Here is a 16,859-nt window from a genome sequence, read left to right as displayed (position 1 = left end):
TTGCAATATTTTCAAGAAAATTCAACATCTTTTTTGCGGAAGCATTCTGCCCAAGACGTATCGTCTTCTGCAGAACAATATGGCTCCATTTTCTGTGTCTACCCTCTCTCTGGTTCACCCACGTGCAATTCCTTGTTCTTCTTTTCGTCGTCAGTTTCTAGACCGAAGAGTCAAAGCTGTAGGTTCTGTTTCAGCTTCCGTATCTTCAACTGCCAATCCTAAAGTTGTGGTCACGAGGGAGCGAGGCAAAAACGGCAAGCTCATCCATGCTCTGGTAATTCTTTTATGTTTTATCTTGTTGAATTCATATTAGGTTGTTGTGTTTAATTGAGTTGTTTTTTGAATTATTGACTGATATTTATTTTGAAAGAATAAATCTTGATAATTTCTGGCTTTGCTGGAGAAAATAGTGTGCTTCTATAATGTACTCGTGTATCGGAAGAGTGTAACTCATCGCATTTACTGTAATTTGTACGCGGGATTAGTTGTAGAACAATTTTAGGAATGGATGTTTCTAAATTGTGTTTTCCCCTGCAGCTTGCCAGCTTGTGAAGGGTGAATTTTGAAAAGAAGCGTTTGAAACAATAGACTGTTAATGAACAAGGAACAAACTAGATAAGGGTTTGGTAAATAAGAAGGACAGAGTTATATAGGTAGTTTGCTTAAATGAGATACAGTCAAATAGGATGCATGCAAAAGCATTTATAATGTGATGAAATGTCAAACAACTTATGTTTCTTTGTGTATGTTGATGTTTCTTCAAACACAATATTAGGAGTGCATGCAGATCAAAGATCAAAGACGCGTCCATGAAAGAATTCAATTCATGTGTGAAGAATAGTGAAGAACAGATGAGAGAATTTTATTGAATATCAAAATGTATTCTGTATCTCTTGTTTAAAATTCCATGTACACTTCTTTCTATATACAAAGAGATTACAAGGAGGTCTCATTTAAATGCTAAACTAGCTCGACAAATTGACTGGTTGGCTAATCTAACTTCCGTACTTCCAGCTGGTGCTAACTGTAGGCGGTTGATCTGCAATGCTGCATCAATACTAACACACAATGTATGCCGTGGTTCAACACGAAACAAACTTAATGATGTTCTTAACAAGGCAAGGTTTGAAGCAAACAAGCAAATAAAAAAAGTTGCAGCATGTGAGCTCAGATGTCATTTACGTCCAAATAGTTGAAAATAAAATTCCTACCATGGAGAATTGAATTGTAGCTTCTAAATTGCTTCGACTTTTGTGAGCATCTCAAGATATGTTTGCTAAGAATGTTTTTGTCCAGCCGATTTTCGTCCTCCCTTTCATTTTATAAACATTAGAGATTTTGCAGCCTTTGAGGAAATGTGAACATAGTTCTATATTTTTAGGCATCGTTTGGTTTGAGTGATGGTATAAGTAATAAATAGATAAGTAATATAATGTAATAAAAAATAAATAAGAAATGATAGTTAAAATAGTATTGGATTTTATTTGATTTGATTGATTAAATTTTATATAAAAATGTTAAATGACTATTATGTCCTTTTAACAATAAATAAAATAAAAATTATATTATTTATAAGGGGTAATATAATAATTTAAATTCAATGATTTGATTGATTTAAGATAAATAATTAATGATTTGATTGATGTAAAATAAATAGTTAATACATGGATAAATAATATGATGAGAAGAACAAGGGATGAGATGAGATGAGTTATACATATATTAGTAATATGGTGAACAAAACGGTGTCTTATTATCTTCTAGAATTCATTTCACTACACAATTTATAGCTCCAATTTTCCCTTGATATCACATGCAAATTTCCTCAGTGTCAAGCTGTCACAACCCACTGAATGACATTGATCATCTCTGTTGTTAAACTTGTATAAATTTATAATTCTTTTGGCTAACTCATTGTAATCTGACTGTGTTAGACTTGTATAAATGTATAATATAATTCTTTTGGTTAGCTCATTGTAATCTGACTGTGTGTGTGATTTGTTCCTCTATTTGCAGGCAAATAACGGAATTGGTTGTCTAGAACTTCCTCTTATATATCCAGCATACTCAGTTGCCAGATTCAGAAAATCTTTCTTCTGTGTTGAGCAGTGAGTTCTAGATGATTTCTTTGCACATCGTTGGTTTTATATGTTATAATTTATGCTTTATTAGGAAATTAGCATAACTTCCTACTCATTGTATGATCAACGAATTTTGGTTTTGGTAATCTGGAAACACATGTCCTTGCATAGTACTCGTGGTTTTGTCCCGTGTTTGTAGTTGACCTGTCTTCCCCTGTACTGAGTGGTGGAAACAGTGTGAGAAGGGTAATATAATATCAAATTGTGACCACGTGGAAAACTTGTCATGTTGATTCTGTATTTAATAACACATAAGTGATATCATCATTTCGCTTACTCCGAGTGGTGGAAACTGTGTGAAAATGGTTATCTAATATTAAATTGTGACCCACATGAAACACTGGTCATGTTGATTCTGTATTTAGTGACAAATTATGTCACTTGCATAATCTTGTTGAAATTATTTGGCTAGATCAGAATGTGTTGATGTTATTAATAAATGATATCTTCCTAACTTTTTCTATCTTGCCAAAACTCCATTGTATGTGGTAACAGGGCATGCAAAATATATAGTTTTAATGTCACTCCTCTCTTTCTATGTTTGTATTTTCTCTTACAGTTCTTTTGCTTTACTTCAAAAGTTTCCTTGTTAAAAAATCAAAGTTCAAACATACATGTACAAGTAATTGTGTTTGTTTGTTAAGTGGGATTAGTCTCTGATTTCTGCTTTCTATGGCTGCAGAAACTATGTTTGACTGGATTGTCATAACTTCACCTGAAGCGGGTGAGGTTTTTCTTGATGCTTGGAAGTAAGATTCTAGTGTTTCTAGAGCGATTTGTCCTGAATATTATTTGGTTTGATGAGGAGAATTAGTCATAAAGCCTGAGGCTGTTTTGTCACTTTATAATGTCAAGCAATACTAATGTCATTTTTTGTAACTTAAAGCTAATAACCCCTGCCTATTAAAATTAGGCAGTTACTAATAACTCTTTATCTGGTGACATGTTGGCTGTATTGCTCGTTAATTCTAGCTGTTGGTTTACAGGGCTGCTGGAGCTCCGAAAGTTAGGATTGGAGTAGTGGGCGCTGGTACAGCAAGTGTTTTTGAGAAAATTACGCCTTCTGCAGCGCAAAGTCTTGATGTTGCCTTTGTTCCATCAAAAGGTTTTTAATTAGTTCCATATTAATCCAAACTAATCACAGCTTGAAAGAAAGTAATTTTAGTAATGATATTCAGCGACTGGCAAAGTTTTGGCGTCTGAGCTTTCGAATGATGGTAATACAAGGTGCACTGTCTTGTATCCTGCTTCGGCAAAAGCTGGCAATGAAATTGGTCAGTATTTGGGGCTAATTTTGGGGCTAAAAATATAAGACTTTACAAATAGAAAAAAATTAAGTTGCTATTTAATAACAACGCTCAATGCTTCATGTGAAATCAGTATTTGTTTCCTTTTTCTTATTTAAATCCCTCCAGACCTGCTGTTTCTTTTTTTTTTATCACATCATTGAAAATGAACTCACAATTGTTTAGTTTCTGGTTTTGTTTTCTATGTCAGAGGAGGGCCTTGCAAAGCGTGGATTTGAGGTTACTAGACTGAATACATACACTACCGTATGACGCCTGCTTTGATATTGTCAGCTTATTTTTCAGTTGCATAAATTTCATACCAAGATTATACTCTGCTTATCCCATCCTTATTGAAGAATGATAATGACACTGTATATGGAGTTTCTGTTCTTTTGTTGGTTGCTGCTGGATTGACATTTGGAATAAGCTTTTTTTTACCCCTTTCTCCACATTTGTAAATGAGAAGTAAACTTGTTTTTACTCATCCTTCAATGGATTTTATCTCCTGTTACACGATTTATGCAGTGCTTGAGTGACATACTGATGTATTTTGAATCTCATTCAGCACCTTTATTTTGATAAGCGGATGTGTGAAATTTTGTTCTCTTTATACCTTGTCGAATGCATCTGAACTGCATGAGTCCACATGTCCATTAGAATTCCTTCACCGATATTGTGGCGGTGACAAAAATTTAAGAAGGTTCGTTCACTAAGCTTGAGAACTTGACGAGGTGGTAGATAGGAAGGATACAATTGGATGAGAGTTGTCCGTCAGGACGAGGACAAGTACTGACATATTTTGAACATTGAGCAGGTCAAAGTTGGATATCATGACAGGATGCTAATTGGAGGTGTTCTTTCTCAGGAGCCTGTCAAATATGTGGACCCTATGGCTTTTGAACAGGCTCTTTTCGTTCCTGTTGTTGCAGTAGCATCACCTTCTGCTGTGCGGTAAACCTCCTTCACTTGTTATTCCTGTGCATTTTAAATTTTCCTTCTTGCCTATCCAGTTAAAAAAATTAGATCAAACTTCTCGAGGTGCTGTACCATTTAGAAACATGTTCGATGATCTGAACCGCTGTTCATAGCGATTAATTCCCCACCCCCCGGCACCCTCCCCCAGGAAATTAACGGTATCTGTTTTTTCCTGCTGAAAATACCTCTAATTGAGGGTTTTTTTTTATCTTTGCACTTTACCCTTCATTTGTGGTTCATTCATTTCATTTATGATGCTTTCGGTTTTTCATTCTCCAACAGTGCTTGGCTTAGTGTATTGCCAGAATCACCACGGTGGGATAATGCTGTTGCTTGTATTGGGGAAACTACTGCAGTAGTGGCGAACAAATTGGGGTTTAGGAATGTGTACTTCCCAGCAAATCCTGGTCTTGAAGGGTAAGCTCCGTTATGTTGAATTGTTTTGGGAAATTATGTGCCTTAACTCATTCTATTTGAACTGACAGATCTAGTTTATGACTCAGACTCGGATGACAATAACAATGACTATTAGAATAACTTAATTTTTTATAATAGCAGCATTTACAGCATAAAGTCCATTTTACATTACTACCCATTGAAATCATGTCAAAGTTTAGTATTATTGTGCTTGAAATCCCATGTTTTATAGCTTTTATTGATTGCATTAGAACTCAGAGAAATAGTAGTGTAAGCAATATTGTGGGATCTGTAAATCATGCAGCTTGAGCATGTAGATTTGTTTTTCTCAGGTGGGTTAGTTGTATTTTAAAAGTTTTAAAAGTTCACAGCCAAGTGCAGGGGGTCTGAGAGTTGAATTTTGCTGTCTTGCTACGTCCAGCCTGCTAACTTGTTACCACATTACGTTCTAGCCTTCAACCCCAAGAGGCGGCACTTCTTAGTCTCTACTTAGTTAATTAGGAACTGACCGGTTGTTTAGACGCTTGCACATACTGTTCCAGGGCCGGTTTGGAGTCTAACGTCTCCTGGCCTGTACGAATTCCTACGATCAAGAAACTCCATGAATAAGAGAATGTCTGAATATTTTGTTGATAGCTGTTGCAGAGGAACCAATGTACACTTGGGAAATTTAATCAAGGCACAGGTGATGTTTTATTTGCAGTGTGTATTTTATTTACGGATAAAAAAAAAAAGAGATCATAGTGTATAGTCTTATTTCCTACGGGAGAGGGTAAATATTTGATATTTATGTACTGCAACTCTTATGCCAGTGGGATTTTCTTCTGAGTTTAAATTACTTTTCAAGCCATAATTTTATTTTTATTCGATCTTCTTGAAGGGAGGACACTCGATATACTAATACTACCATTGGATTATAAAATTCTAGAAAGTTGCATTAAATAGAATATTCGCTCTAACTTCTTTTTTTTTCAATTATTTGTCGAATATGCTGTTATTTTAATTGTTTTTGAATTCAAATTTTGTGTGACGTTAAATATAGTTTTTAATTAAAATAAATTCTATTTATTTTTCTTTTTATTTTTGGTTTTCTTTCATGACATGCTAGATTATCTATTGAAAACAATTAAAATGAATTATATATCATGTGCATATTTTCCGTGGTAGAAGCTAGGGAAACAAACAATTCATCCGTCTGTTCCTGACGGCTGTGTGCGCATCTAGACGGTCGTCATCAGTGTGCATATTTTGTGCTGCCATGAAAGCTCTCAAAGAAAAAAAAAATAAGGGACAAATTTCTTAGGAATATAATAAAATAAATGGATTATATGTATAGAAAACGAATTTAATGTCACTTCGAGAACTATAATTAATTAATTTGGGCTAAAACACCAACCATAATTTCTATTTTCGACCAACCTTATATTGCATAAGACTACTGCGTGACAAATATTGAACGAATTTTTTTCCAAAATAGGATTATTAAAACAAGAGATAGCTACGCAAACATTCTTTTTTGTTCAATGTATTCAGTCACCGATGATTCTTTTCTTTTACATCAACTCTGGATCTTTTTTCTCATTTGTAAAATGCTATTATGTGAGAATTAATTAAGCTAGCTAATATTTGTAATTGGGTCGATTTATCAATAAATTCATTGAAATATTAATATAATTTTAAAAAATGAACAGAATAAATTATCATATGGAGCATTTTCCATTTTAAATGATGTTGATTATAAAGCAAATATTACTAATAAAAGATGAAAAATATTAGGAGAAATTAAGAGTTTAAAAATGTTACTCTTTTTATGAAAATTAAGATATAAAGAAGTATATCCCACACCCATTCATTGTGCAAGCTAGCTAGTATCATGATTCTTAGGCATGCACGTCTAAAGACATAATTAGTTCCTCCAAATTATATTAAATTTATGATTTCATCTCAACATATATATATATATATATATAGCTTACACATATTATCCTAATAATGTTCATCATTAAGTTAATTAATTTCATCATCAATTTTATTTTTCAAAAATACCCCACACAAATCCCATGAGTACTTTTCTAAAACCTAAATCAAAAGGTAAAAACTATGCGTACCTAAGCTATTTTTGAAAATTAAATTTAAAAAAACTATTTACATATATATATATATACATAATATTTTTTTTACAATATATACGTAAGAAAACATGCGTTACGATTGAGAATTGATTTTAGTAATTATCAGTTTTTTTTTTATCATCTTGTAATAAATTTATGAAGATAATTAATTATTAGATATATATATAAAATAAAAAAATCCGTCAATAATATTCTAGCTTGTTTCCCACTGCACGTTTTGTTAATTCGTCATTCAGCTATTCCATTTGGCAGACATGCACTGAATTCCCACGATGTACGTATATATGCCTCTAGAAATAATCAATACTTCAAATTAAACTATATATTCAAAACTTGAATTAAGCACACATGCATTGACTTCTCTTCGTACATGCATATATAATATATATTTATTTTTTAATTCGTCTAGCGAGATTGCGCATATATATGATCTATTAACATAAAATATCAATTAATTTTCAAAGTTAAATAACGAATTAAAATTTTTATATCAGTATTATTATATAATAAAAGGGAAAACAAAGTGATAAATCACGAATAAAAAAAGTAATAAAAGGCGGCTAAATTTTGTTTGAGATATATATATTTGGAGTCAACAATATATGGTGGGGTGGGCAATTGTCTCTGCTGATATATAAAAACGAAATCTTTGCATCTCCTTCTTCCTTCACGAACATCAAATAAATCAACATGGAGGTGATTAGCGCGCCTAAGTTAATCTTGGGAGACTACTATTTCAGTGCTCCCACCAGCCCCTCTCATCTCTCCCAATTTTATTATAAACATGATCATAATTTTGATGATGATTTCTTGTCTCCCAATATCAATTTGATCGGAGATGATGATTTTGCTTTTGATGTGAGCGAAGAATGGGAAACTGGGTCTCAGCTCTCTGCTGAAGAACTTTTTGATGGTGGGGTCATTAAGCCAGCTTTCATGAGTAGTACTTCGAAGCCGCCGATGAAGAAGAAAATATTCCTGCAGGGAGCCAGCTTTTCTCCTCGAGGAACGAAGAAGAATAACCCCGCTGCAGCTGATCAAAAAACTAGTACTCATGAGAGATCAGGAAGAATATCAGAAAGGGCCAAGTCATCCTCCTCCAGTCGAAGGGCGGCGCGTTCGCTTTCTCCCATCAGAGACTACAGCTGGGAATTAGAAGAAGAGATCATCAACAAGCAGCAAATTATTATATCAAAGAATAATAATTCCAGCTCCATGATTAATTGTTCATCCAAAGGCAGCAAGAAATCATGGAGACTCAAAGACTTGTTCTTGTTCCGCAGCGCATCAGAGGGACGCGCCGCCGAGAAAGACCACCTGAACAAGTACAGCCACTCGAGCTTCAGGAAGGGACCGGTTTCAGCGCACGAGCTGCATTACACAGTGAACCGGGCGGTTTCTCAAGATCTCAAGAAGAAGACATTCCTGCCGTACAAGCAAGGAATCCTGGGCCGCCTCGCGTTCAATCCCGCCGTCCATGCTCTGGCCAACGGTTTTGGCTTCTCTCGTAAATGATACTATCAAATTAAATAATAATAATAATATCTCTTCATTTTTACACCAAAAAAATTTGTAATGTATGTTTCACGTTTATTTAATTTTTTAAAATTGTTTATAACTAATTTGTGTTTGAAATTGAAATGTTTCATTTAAACCTTGCTGCGATGGCGCACATATATACACAAATCAATTGGACATGCTGGTTTCAAAAAATAAAGAGTCCAAAAACAAAACAAAAAAACCATATGGCCCTCAAGGGGTGTTTAAGTTGGTGGAGTAGATGAATTTTTGGCCAAAGGTCAAGAGTTCGATTCCCCCTACCAACACCTTCTTGGACTAGCCTGTCACACATGGCTTGCCTAGTGTGGTTTACCTGACTAACGTAGTTTGCAGGCTATTGCGTTAGTCCGGAGATTTACCCAGTGCACACCGAAGATAGCGGTTGCGGGTTTCCACGTCACAAAAAAACAAAAACAAAAACAAAAACAAAACAAAATCGTATGGCCCCAAGGGGGTGTTTAAGTTGGTGGAGTAGATGAATTTTTGGCCAGAGGTCAAGAGTTCGATTCCCCCTACCATCACCTTCTTGGACTAGCCTGTCACACAGGGCTTGTCTAGTGTGGTTTATTTGACTAACATAGTTTGCAGGCTATTGCGTTAGTTCGGAGGTTTATCCAGTGCACACCGAAGATAGCGGCTGCGGGTTCCCACGTCACAAAAAAAAAAAACAAAAACAAAAACAAAACAAAATCGTATGTGCAAGTCAATGTCGTCATTACAAATTGGCATAATTATTATTGCATGTTATTATTGTTATTATGAGACTCTTTTATTCGTGTAACATGTATGATACAGAGATAATAAATATATATGGATAGCATAATTATTTATGACAACTCTATTTATTTTTGTAAAATTTGAATCGAACATTAATAAATGAAATAAATATGTGGAATAAACTATAATGCTTATTTTTCGAATCATACTATCCTAGAAAAACAAAGCTGCAGTAGTAACGGTTAATGTCTTATTTTTAGCATCATTCTATTATTTTTTATAGTAACAGTAGATATGTGTCATTTTAATGTGCATACATATATATTTACTTTGATCATACTATTTTCTGAGAAGAAAAATATTAAAGAGATCCTTTATGGAACTTTGAGAAGACGTGAACTTGTTAATTTCATCTGTGCAAGACAATATCTTCATGAAAAACTGGCATAACTATTATTGTTATCATTGTTGTATTTAGGGGTGATTTTTTGGTATACCGTATCAAAAATATTGGTATGAAAAAAATTCATATCGATACCAATATCGAAAATCTAAAATTTTGGTACGGAAAAAATCCATACTGATACCGTATAGATAAACTGAAAAAAAAATTGGTATACTAAAAAATATCTATATATCGAAAAAATTTCGATACGATATGCCGAAAACTCGATATTTTGATCCGGTATGCCAGCCCTAGTTGTATTGGTCACTAAATTGTCTTTAAAATACTAGAAGACTGTTTGATTGGTGGTGAAATAGATGGTGATGAATACGTATATATGAAGATGATAAATCAATATATATGAATAATATAACATTTTATAATTTTCTAACGTATTGTTTTTCGCGTTAAAGCAGTCAAAACAGTCTTAAAGACCAAAAGAAATGGAAATGATTGAATTTGGGTCAATATTTAATTGTGCATATATTTACTTTTATCATATTATTTTAAAAAAGAAAAATATTAAAGACATCGATCCTTCATGAAACTTGAGAAGAAGTGTAGGCAAACTTACAATGTAGAAATTTTTTTTTAAAAAAATGAAATTAAAGCTTAAACTCAACAACTTTTATTCCAATAAATTGACTCCCAATGTCTTAAAAAATCAAGTCATTAGTCCCGTATATATCTAATTATAGCGTAAAATAGTTCAATGGTGTACACGTACGTTATGGAGTAAAATATATTTAAGATACCATAGGCATTTAGTGAGAGATTTTATTTAGAATAAAGATGATTGTGACACATCATTTCATAAGATACAATTAAATATTGTAATTTAACCCACATTATAAGATAGATAAAAATTATGGAAACATAATTGTGAAAATTATTATTTTGTGAGAATAATATTATCAATGACTTTTCTTCTTTGACAATCCATATGAATAAATGTATTAAATTCAGGAAAAAAAAAGTCAGGTCCAGAATTCAACTTCTAGAAGAGAAGATCCCCTTTTTAAATTTCTATGATAATTTTTTTTTTTTCTTCTCTCAAAAAATAAAGGTAAAGTCAATAATTCTACATTTTTCATAAAGAAAAGAGGGGCATACTTCCTTCTCGATGTCGATGGACTAACCCAACCCACATAATAGGGGAGAGCAATAGAGTCAACTCGTCACTTGTGCAATTTTTTTCATTAAATTTTTTTTAAAACAAAATTATATTATATTATATCCTAGATAATACTATGAAATAATCACAAAGAAAATATAATTTTATTAAAATATGAAAACTACAAATGGTGACAAAATTAAGAAATCTGATGAGGTCTAAAACAAAGGAACATCAGATGATGTCTAAAACAAAGGAACATCAAAACATAAAGATCAGTATTATTTGAAATTCACTTAAAAAAATTTCCATATATTCAAATTACAACACAGTCAAATAAAGTACGAATGATGTTTCTCAAGTCTGAAACGCTGCACGATATCCTCAGTCAATATTATCGATTTTAATTGGAGTGATTTCATCGGCGACCTCGAATCGTCCAACCAAACGGGCAAAGAACAGCATCTGCTGCTCCAGAGTGAATTTTATATTTTCTGCCTGCACATATGCAATAATTCAGCAGCCATGTATGCTCTTCCATCGAAATACAATCTACACGCAATGTACCTTGCGAAAACCATGTTGCTCTCCTTCGTATTCCACGAGTGCCACGGGCAATCCTTTATCCTTCAATGCTTGATAGATTTTTCGAGCTTGATTAGGGGGGACGACCTGTGGAATCAGACAATGTTTCTTTAGTCTTCATGTAGAAAACATGCATAGAACTGATTGGTAGCTAGCTTGCTTACCTTGTCTTCCAATCCTTGGAATAGTATTATGGGGCAGGAAAATTTATGCACAAAATTGATTGGGGATCTTTCAAAGAATCCCTCCACACTTCCTGGAATCGTTCGAGTAGTATCCGGAGGAGAATTACAAATTTTCATGATAAACAACTGAAAAAGAAGAGAGAAATTCGAAAACAAGTGTATTAGAGTTCAGTTATTACCTACTAGATTGTCAAGGTAGTGAGATTCAAACTTGTGAGTGTCGGCTCGCAAAGAATCTAGATCAGCAACCTGTTTGTGGAGAAGAAAATAGTCACAATAACTTTAAAGCCGTTACCATGGTTAGGCTCCACTGGTGTCAGAGACTCAGAATAACCAACATGCCTATGAAATAAACTGATGTCCAAAATAGGATCTAAGAAAATGACACTCAGGGCGGTTCCTTGCCAAGTTTGATTGCATTATAGAAAATGTGCAACAAAAGTCGTGTGAGAAGAAAATATTTAAAGATGCTATCTTCACCAAATTATTCTTACAACGGACGACAAGCACTCACCCCATACAAGGATGCTCCAGCTTTGAATGTTTCTCTGAATGCAAGTGCTGCCAGGGTCGTGTATCCACCAGCAGAACCACCAGTAATACATAGTCGATTTCCATCAACTTTTCCACAATCGACCTGTGAAACCAAACCATATCATTGCCATGAAAAAGAAAATTTGTTGTGTCCCACATTATTAGGAAAAAAGTAGATATTTTTATGTTACCAAAAACTTGGCACAGCTGCAGCAGTCATCAACATCGACAATTCCCCAGCGTCCAAGCAGCCTCTCTCGATATTTTCGGCCATAACCTTCATAATTCCCAAGAAGAAGCCAAATGTATGATAGCACAAAAAATTGAGACGTAAAGAAGATAAGGTTCAAACAAAATACCGGCACTTCCACCATAATTAACATCCACAAAAGCCCAACCACGACTGGTCCAATACTGGATATTGAGATTTAAAATACCACGAGTCTCAGCAGTAGGTCCTCCTGTACGTTACACAATAGGAGATGGATATTTTCGGTAGAATTAAGAACCAAATCTGTTGTTTAAAAATTCTCATAGAACAACCAATAATGATAAGACAGGCAGAGATCCGATTTTTCATTTTCTTTATCAGCAACAAACAGTTTTCAAAACTGTGCCAAGTTTCATCGTGGCGAAACCAAATTTGAAAAAAAAAAAAAAATCACCAAAGACAAGTTCAAAGGGCATAGGGGAGAAAATAAAGGGCACAAGTGCATTGATGCCAATAAAAATTCTGAATTTTAGTCCCAAATGTAATGAAAAGTATACCATGACTCTTTAACAGAAGCGGAGGTTTCTCATCCTGACTGGCTTGATATAGAGGGTTGGTTGGAGGGTAAAAGTACGCATAAGCATTTTCTCCAGGGACTTCTGTTGGGAACTCTATTAATTCTGGCGAACTTAAATACGGCTTATATGATGAAATAATAGAAGAAGAAGACCATATAATCTTAAAATCAGCTGCTTCTGAATTTTGATCATCTAAAGTCACCTGGAAAGAATACAATACAATACTCATTACTAAGGAATAATGAAACAAATAAGGAAAAGAGTAGTTAAAACATTAAATTGCAATCATCATTTGTATCCCAAAGTAGAAACATTTTCATAGGTGAAGCCATTTTTGTGAAAGAACCATGACAAGAAGCAGCACCTTAGCGATTGATGATGGATGAACTGCAGATGCTCCCTCAACATAAAGGCAGTCAAGCCCAGAAACCTGTTGTCCGTTAAGGCAGATATGCAGCAAAACACCATATTCCCTTTAGCAGTTATTTACACCGAAGGAGGAAAAAAAGAAGAAGGAATTTGATGATATATAAATAACAAGATGAGTCATTTACAATGTTGCTAATGTCCGTGAATGGAATATCAAGCAGTGATAATTTGCTTGAAACAGCATCCAGAATTGCAAAATAAGACCTTCCGTTCTTTCTACAAACAGAAGCAACCAATTGAATAAATCAACCACTACAAAAATATGCGAGTGCTTAGTCAAAAAATCAGTAAAAGAAATGAAATCTCGTGAAATTAAGTCTAACTGATGAATAATTCCCAGCAAAGTATTCTCAGAAACATTCTCGTTCTCGGAAAGTGTTATTTTATTCAATCACCTGTAATTGCAAGCAATTAAGTTCTTCAGACCCGGAATAAATTCATAGGAGCTCATGCCAAAAACCCATAAAGGTTTTGCAAACTCGGCATTTAGTGAGTAAACTGGCAGTACTTCATTTGTAGATTCTACCTGATATTAATTAGGACAAACGTGAGATCAAGATGATCATACGGCAATGATTGATATGGGGGAAACAGGAGGGGGTTTCCCAAAAAAGGCAAATTCAATTATAAGATTGATAGATATACCCATTTGTAGATATTCCAAAAGCCGCTACTTCTGTCAGTTATGAAGAAAAGTTCCCCTGCAGTATTGAGAACAAATCAATGCAATAACAAATTCAAGATAATTGAAGCGGCTAATCTTGGTTAGAACGCGCGATAAGATTGCAAATATTGTGAAGACAGTTAAATATGAAGCTAATGTATAAATCTAGACACCAGAAAAATATTTGTTGTTCAAGTACCTTCAATAGACCACTTTGGTTCAGTTGGAGATTCCAAAATTGAAGGATCACCACCGGCAACACAAATCCGGTTTTTGATCTCTCTGTTACCATCATTCAAATGCAAGAACCATACATTAAATAGGTATGCCTAAATCGTAAGCTTTAGACTTGACCAATATAATTATATCACAAGTAAAAGGAACAAGTTTGAGGCTAATAGAAAACTGGAAGTTCAACATTTTTGGATACATACCCATTGTCCGATATATGGCCTACCCAAAGAACTGATCGATCCCATGGCATGTTCGGATGACTCCATTCAATCCACGCCACTCGTTCTCCTTTGTGATCAATACGAGGAAAAGCATAGAAGTCATTGCCTTCAACTAGTATTTTGGGTTCTGCATTATAAACAATGATAAGTATTCTGCTGAGCTGAAAACAAACAAGATTGAGAAAGAATCAACCTATCCACCCTACTCTTCGTAAAACAAAATCGTATATGAGAAAAACACTTCCACATATTCTACCAAATATTCAAAGAAACAAATGAAAGGATGCAATCACCTCTTATATGGTTGCTATTGAGGTCAATCGAGGCAATAGTCGTAGTGGCATTTGTACTACTTTCACGACGATCTATTGAAGAAAATCATCACAGATAAATAAATAATACACCATCTGAAGAGAAAATAAACAATCAATAACATGCCCTGCAGAAGAATTAAGTAATAATTTCAAAATACACCTTCCATCACAGTTAGATAGCGATTGACTCGAGAATCAAACACTCCGTCAGCATAGCACACAAGTGGTCCTCCGTAGTCTGGTGTGAGAGGAACAGGAGCTGAATCTGCTTGGACAAATTAATGTGCCATCAATCATTATACAATTCAAACCAGAAACTTAATTTACAACAAAATTATAACTCAGCTAGGACTCAGGCGATTGAATTTTATTAGCCTGTCTAATAACAACACTTCTCCAATGATGATAGTGTCAGCAATAAAGCAACAGAATAGATTACTGCGCAAACATAGATAGTATACAATAAACTCATCCAACTGAATGTCTAAAAAGACTACAAGCATAAACATAACAGGAAGCAATAATGTGTGCTGCAAAGGAACTGAGAAGAGTATGCAATTGACCTTTAGATGAAACTGATTGCTTGTACAGTCTTTGATCCTTGTAATTTGAGAAGACAAGAATGTCGCCTGAAATGCTGAAAGTCCCACCTCCATATTCTTGAGCAACAGTCCTCACTGAAAAATCTTGTGGGGTAATATCAGTCGGCTTGTCCTCTTCTCTCTCAGCTTGTCTGACAAGGACAGCTCTTCTGAAACAGCCCGAGGTTTCCGTGAACTTTAGATAAACTTTGTCAAAACTAAATGCAACGTCCCTCTAAAACATTACTTATTCCAATGAAACAGAACCCCTACCCTCCTGAGTCCTAAACATCATGAAATATGAAGTGTATAACTGATTTTCCATACTCCGACAAGATTTTGAGACTTGTTCACAGACTACTAGACCTCTTGAAACCATCTTCAGTAACCCATTTGGGACAAAAATTTAGAAAAATATTAAGTATTTAGTAAGCTATGGAGATTTATCCAATCTCTCACATATAAAGTAGCCAAAGCTTAAAATTTCATTCACTTGGCTTCAAGAAAATCTCGATATCTGTGGCTGAATATAGACCGTAAAGGACCGCATTAAGTTAAACACAGTCCTTCCTTTCTCCACAAAAATACCAACAAAAATTTTCCAAAAGCATCTCAAACATTGTATACATATTCGCATTCATCACGGGCATGTTTTATTCACAAAATCAACAAATTCAAGCAACAGACTATGCGTTTAGCTAATCAACAAAAAGGAATCCATCTTCAAAAGGCATACTGCAATCACAAGCACCAACCATCACAACATTGAAAACACTGATGTAATTCATCATGATCAATAAAAACGAAATCTTTATCGTGACAACCGGCAAACAGCAAACGCGTTACCCAGATTCAGTGGGGCGGGATTCCAGACACACGAGGCGGCCAAGAGAATCAACTGAGAAGCCACCAAGGCGTTTATCCGACCCAGAAACGACGTCTGCAGTGATGGGGGACTTCCAAGAACCATATGGAGCAGTGAATTTGGTCTCCTCTGATTTAGTTTCTGCAACAGAAGACATTGATTTCACAGCAAAAACTCGACCTCTGCAGCTGAAGTATTGGCTAGAAGAAATGACGGTCCTTTGAAACTTTGAGATTGGCAAATTGGGAAGTAAAACGAGGGAGTGGGAATGTCGAGGGAACGTGACAAGGGCAGCAAGTGCCATTGGCATAAGTCTTGGATTTCATATTTTTCCCGTGACCATTCTAGAGTTGTTTATTTTGGATTGGGCTGTAGAGTTATGTTATGTTGGATCCAAATCTTGATAAAAGACTGACACAAAGGGGCCCAATCTCAATATTTCAGTTTACCGAATGTGAACTAATTTAAAATATGAGCTTTAATTTTTTATTTTTTTTTTTGAAAAGAAAAAAGCACATTATACACCAATGTCTTTAAAAACAATATTACTAAGCCAAACAGAAAAATCAGAGAAGGTCCAAGTAGCTGGACGATAACGCGAAGAAGCGAAGGAGGCAAGATTGTGAGCTATGTTGTTCGCACTTCTCGACATATGATTAAGACCCAAG

The 16,859-nt window shown here is 34.6% G+C and overlaps 2 protein-coding genes and 1 pseudogene across 2 annotated transcripts; 2 read left to right on the top strand and 1 right to left on the bottom strand.

Moving 5' to 3' along the window:
• Positions 1-49: 49 nt before the first annotated feature.
• Positions 50-5,685, top strand: LOC140863237 (uroporphyrinogen-III synthase, chloroplastic-like; annotated as a pseudogene).
• Positions 5,686-7,644: 1,959 nt separating this feature from the next.
• LOC140861934 (uncharacterized) lies at positions 7,645-8,469 on the top strand. Its single transcript, XM_073264934.1, has one exon. It carries the CDS (start codon positions 7,645-7,647, stop codon positions 8,467-8,469), a length of 825 nt encoding a protein of 274 aa, XP_073121035.1.
• A 2,582-nt stretch (positions 8,470-11,051) lies between these two features.
• Positions 11,052-16,532, bottom strand: LOC140864138 (dipeptidyl-peptidase 5). The gene is made up of 18 exons (XM_073268083.1): positions 16,173-16,532; positions 15,309-15,496; positions 14,906-15,010; positions 14,725-14,796; positions 14,411-14,558; positions 14,176-14,258; positions 13,958-14,013; positions 13,708-13,838; positions 13,438-13,528; positions 13,248-13,313; positions 12,863-13,085; positions 12,454-12,555; positions 12,286-12,371; positions 12,075-12,197; positions 11,740-11,809; positions 11,540-11,631; positions 11,358-11,462; positions 11,052-11,288 (listed from the first exon to the last, which is right to left on the bottom strand). Exons 1-18 carry the CDS (start codon positions 16,499-16,501, stop codon positions 11,175-11,177), a joined length of 2,184 nt encoding a protein of 727 aa, XP_073124184.1. The 5' UTR covers positions 16,502-16,532; the 3' UTR covers positions 11,052-11,174.
• Positions 16,533-16,859: the final 327 nt, after the last annotated feature.

The sequence above is a fragment of the Henckelia pumila genome, chromosome 4 (assembly GCF_033568475.1).
Source record: "Henckelia pumila isolate YLH828 chromosome 4, ASM3356847v2, whole genome shotgun sequence".
Taxonomy (NCBI): domain Eukaryota; kingdom Viridiplantae; phylum Streptophyta; class Magnoliopsida; order Lamiales; family Gesneriaceae; genus Henckelia; species Henckelia pumila.
The sequence above is the reverse complement of the archived record's forward strand: the minus strand, read 5'-3'. Positions and strand labels throughout refer to the sequence as shown.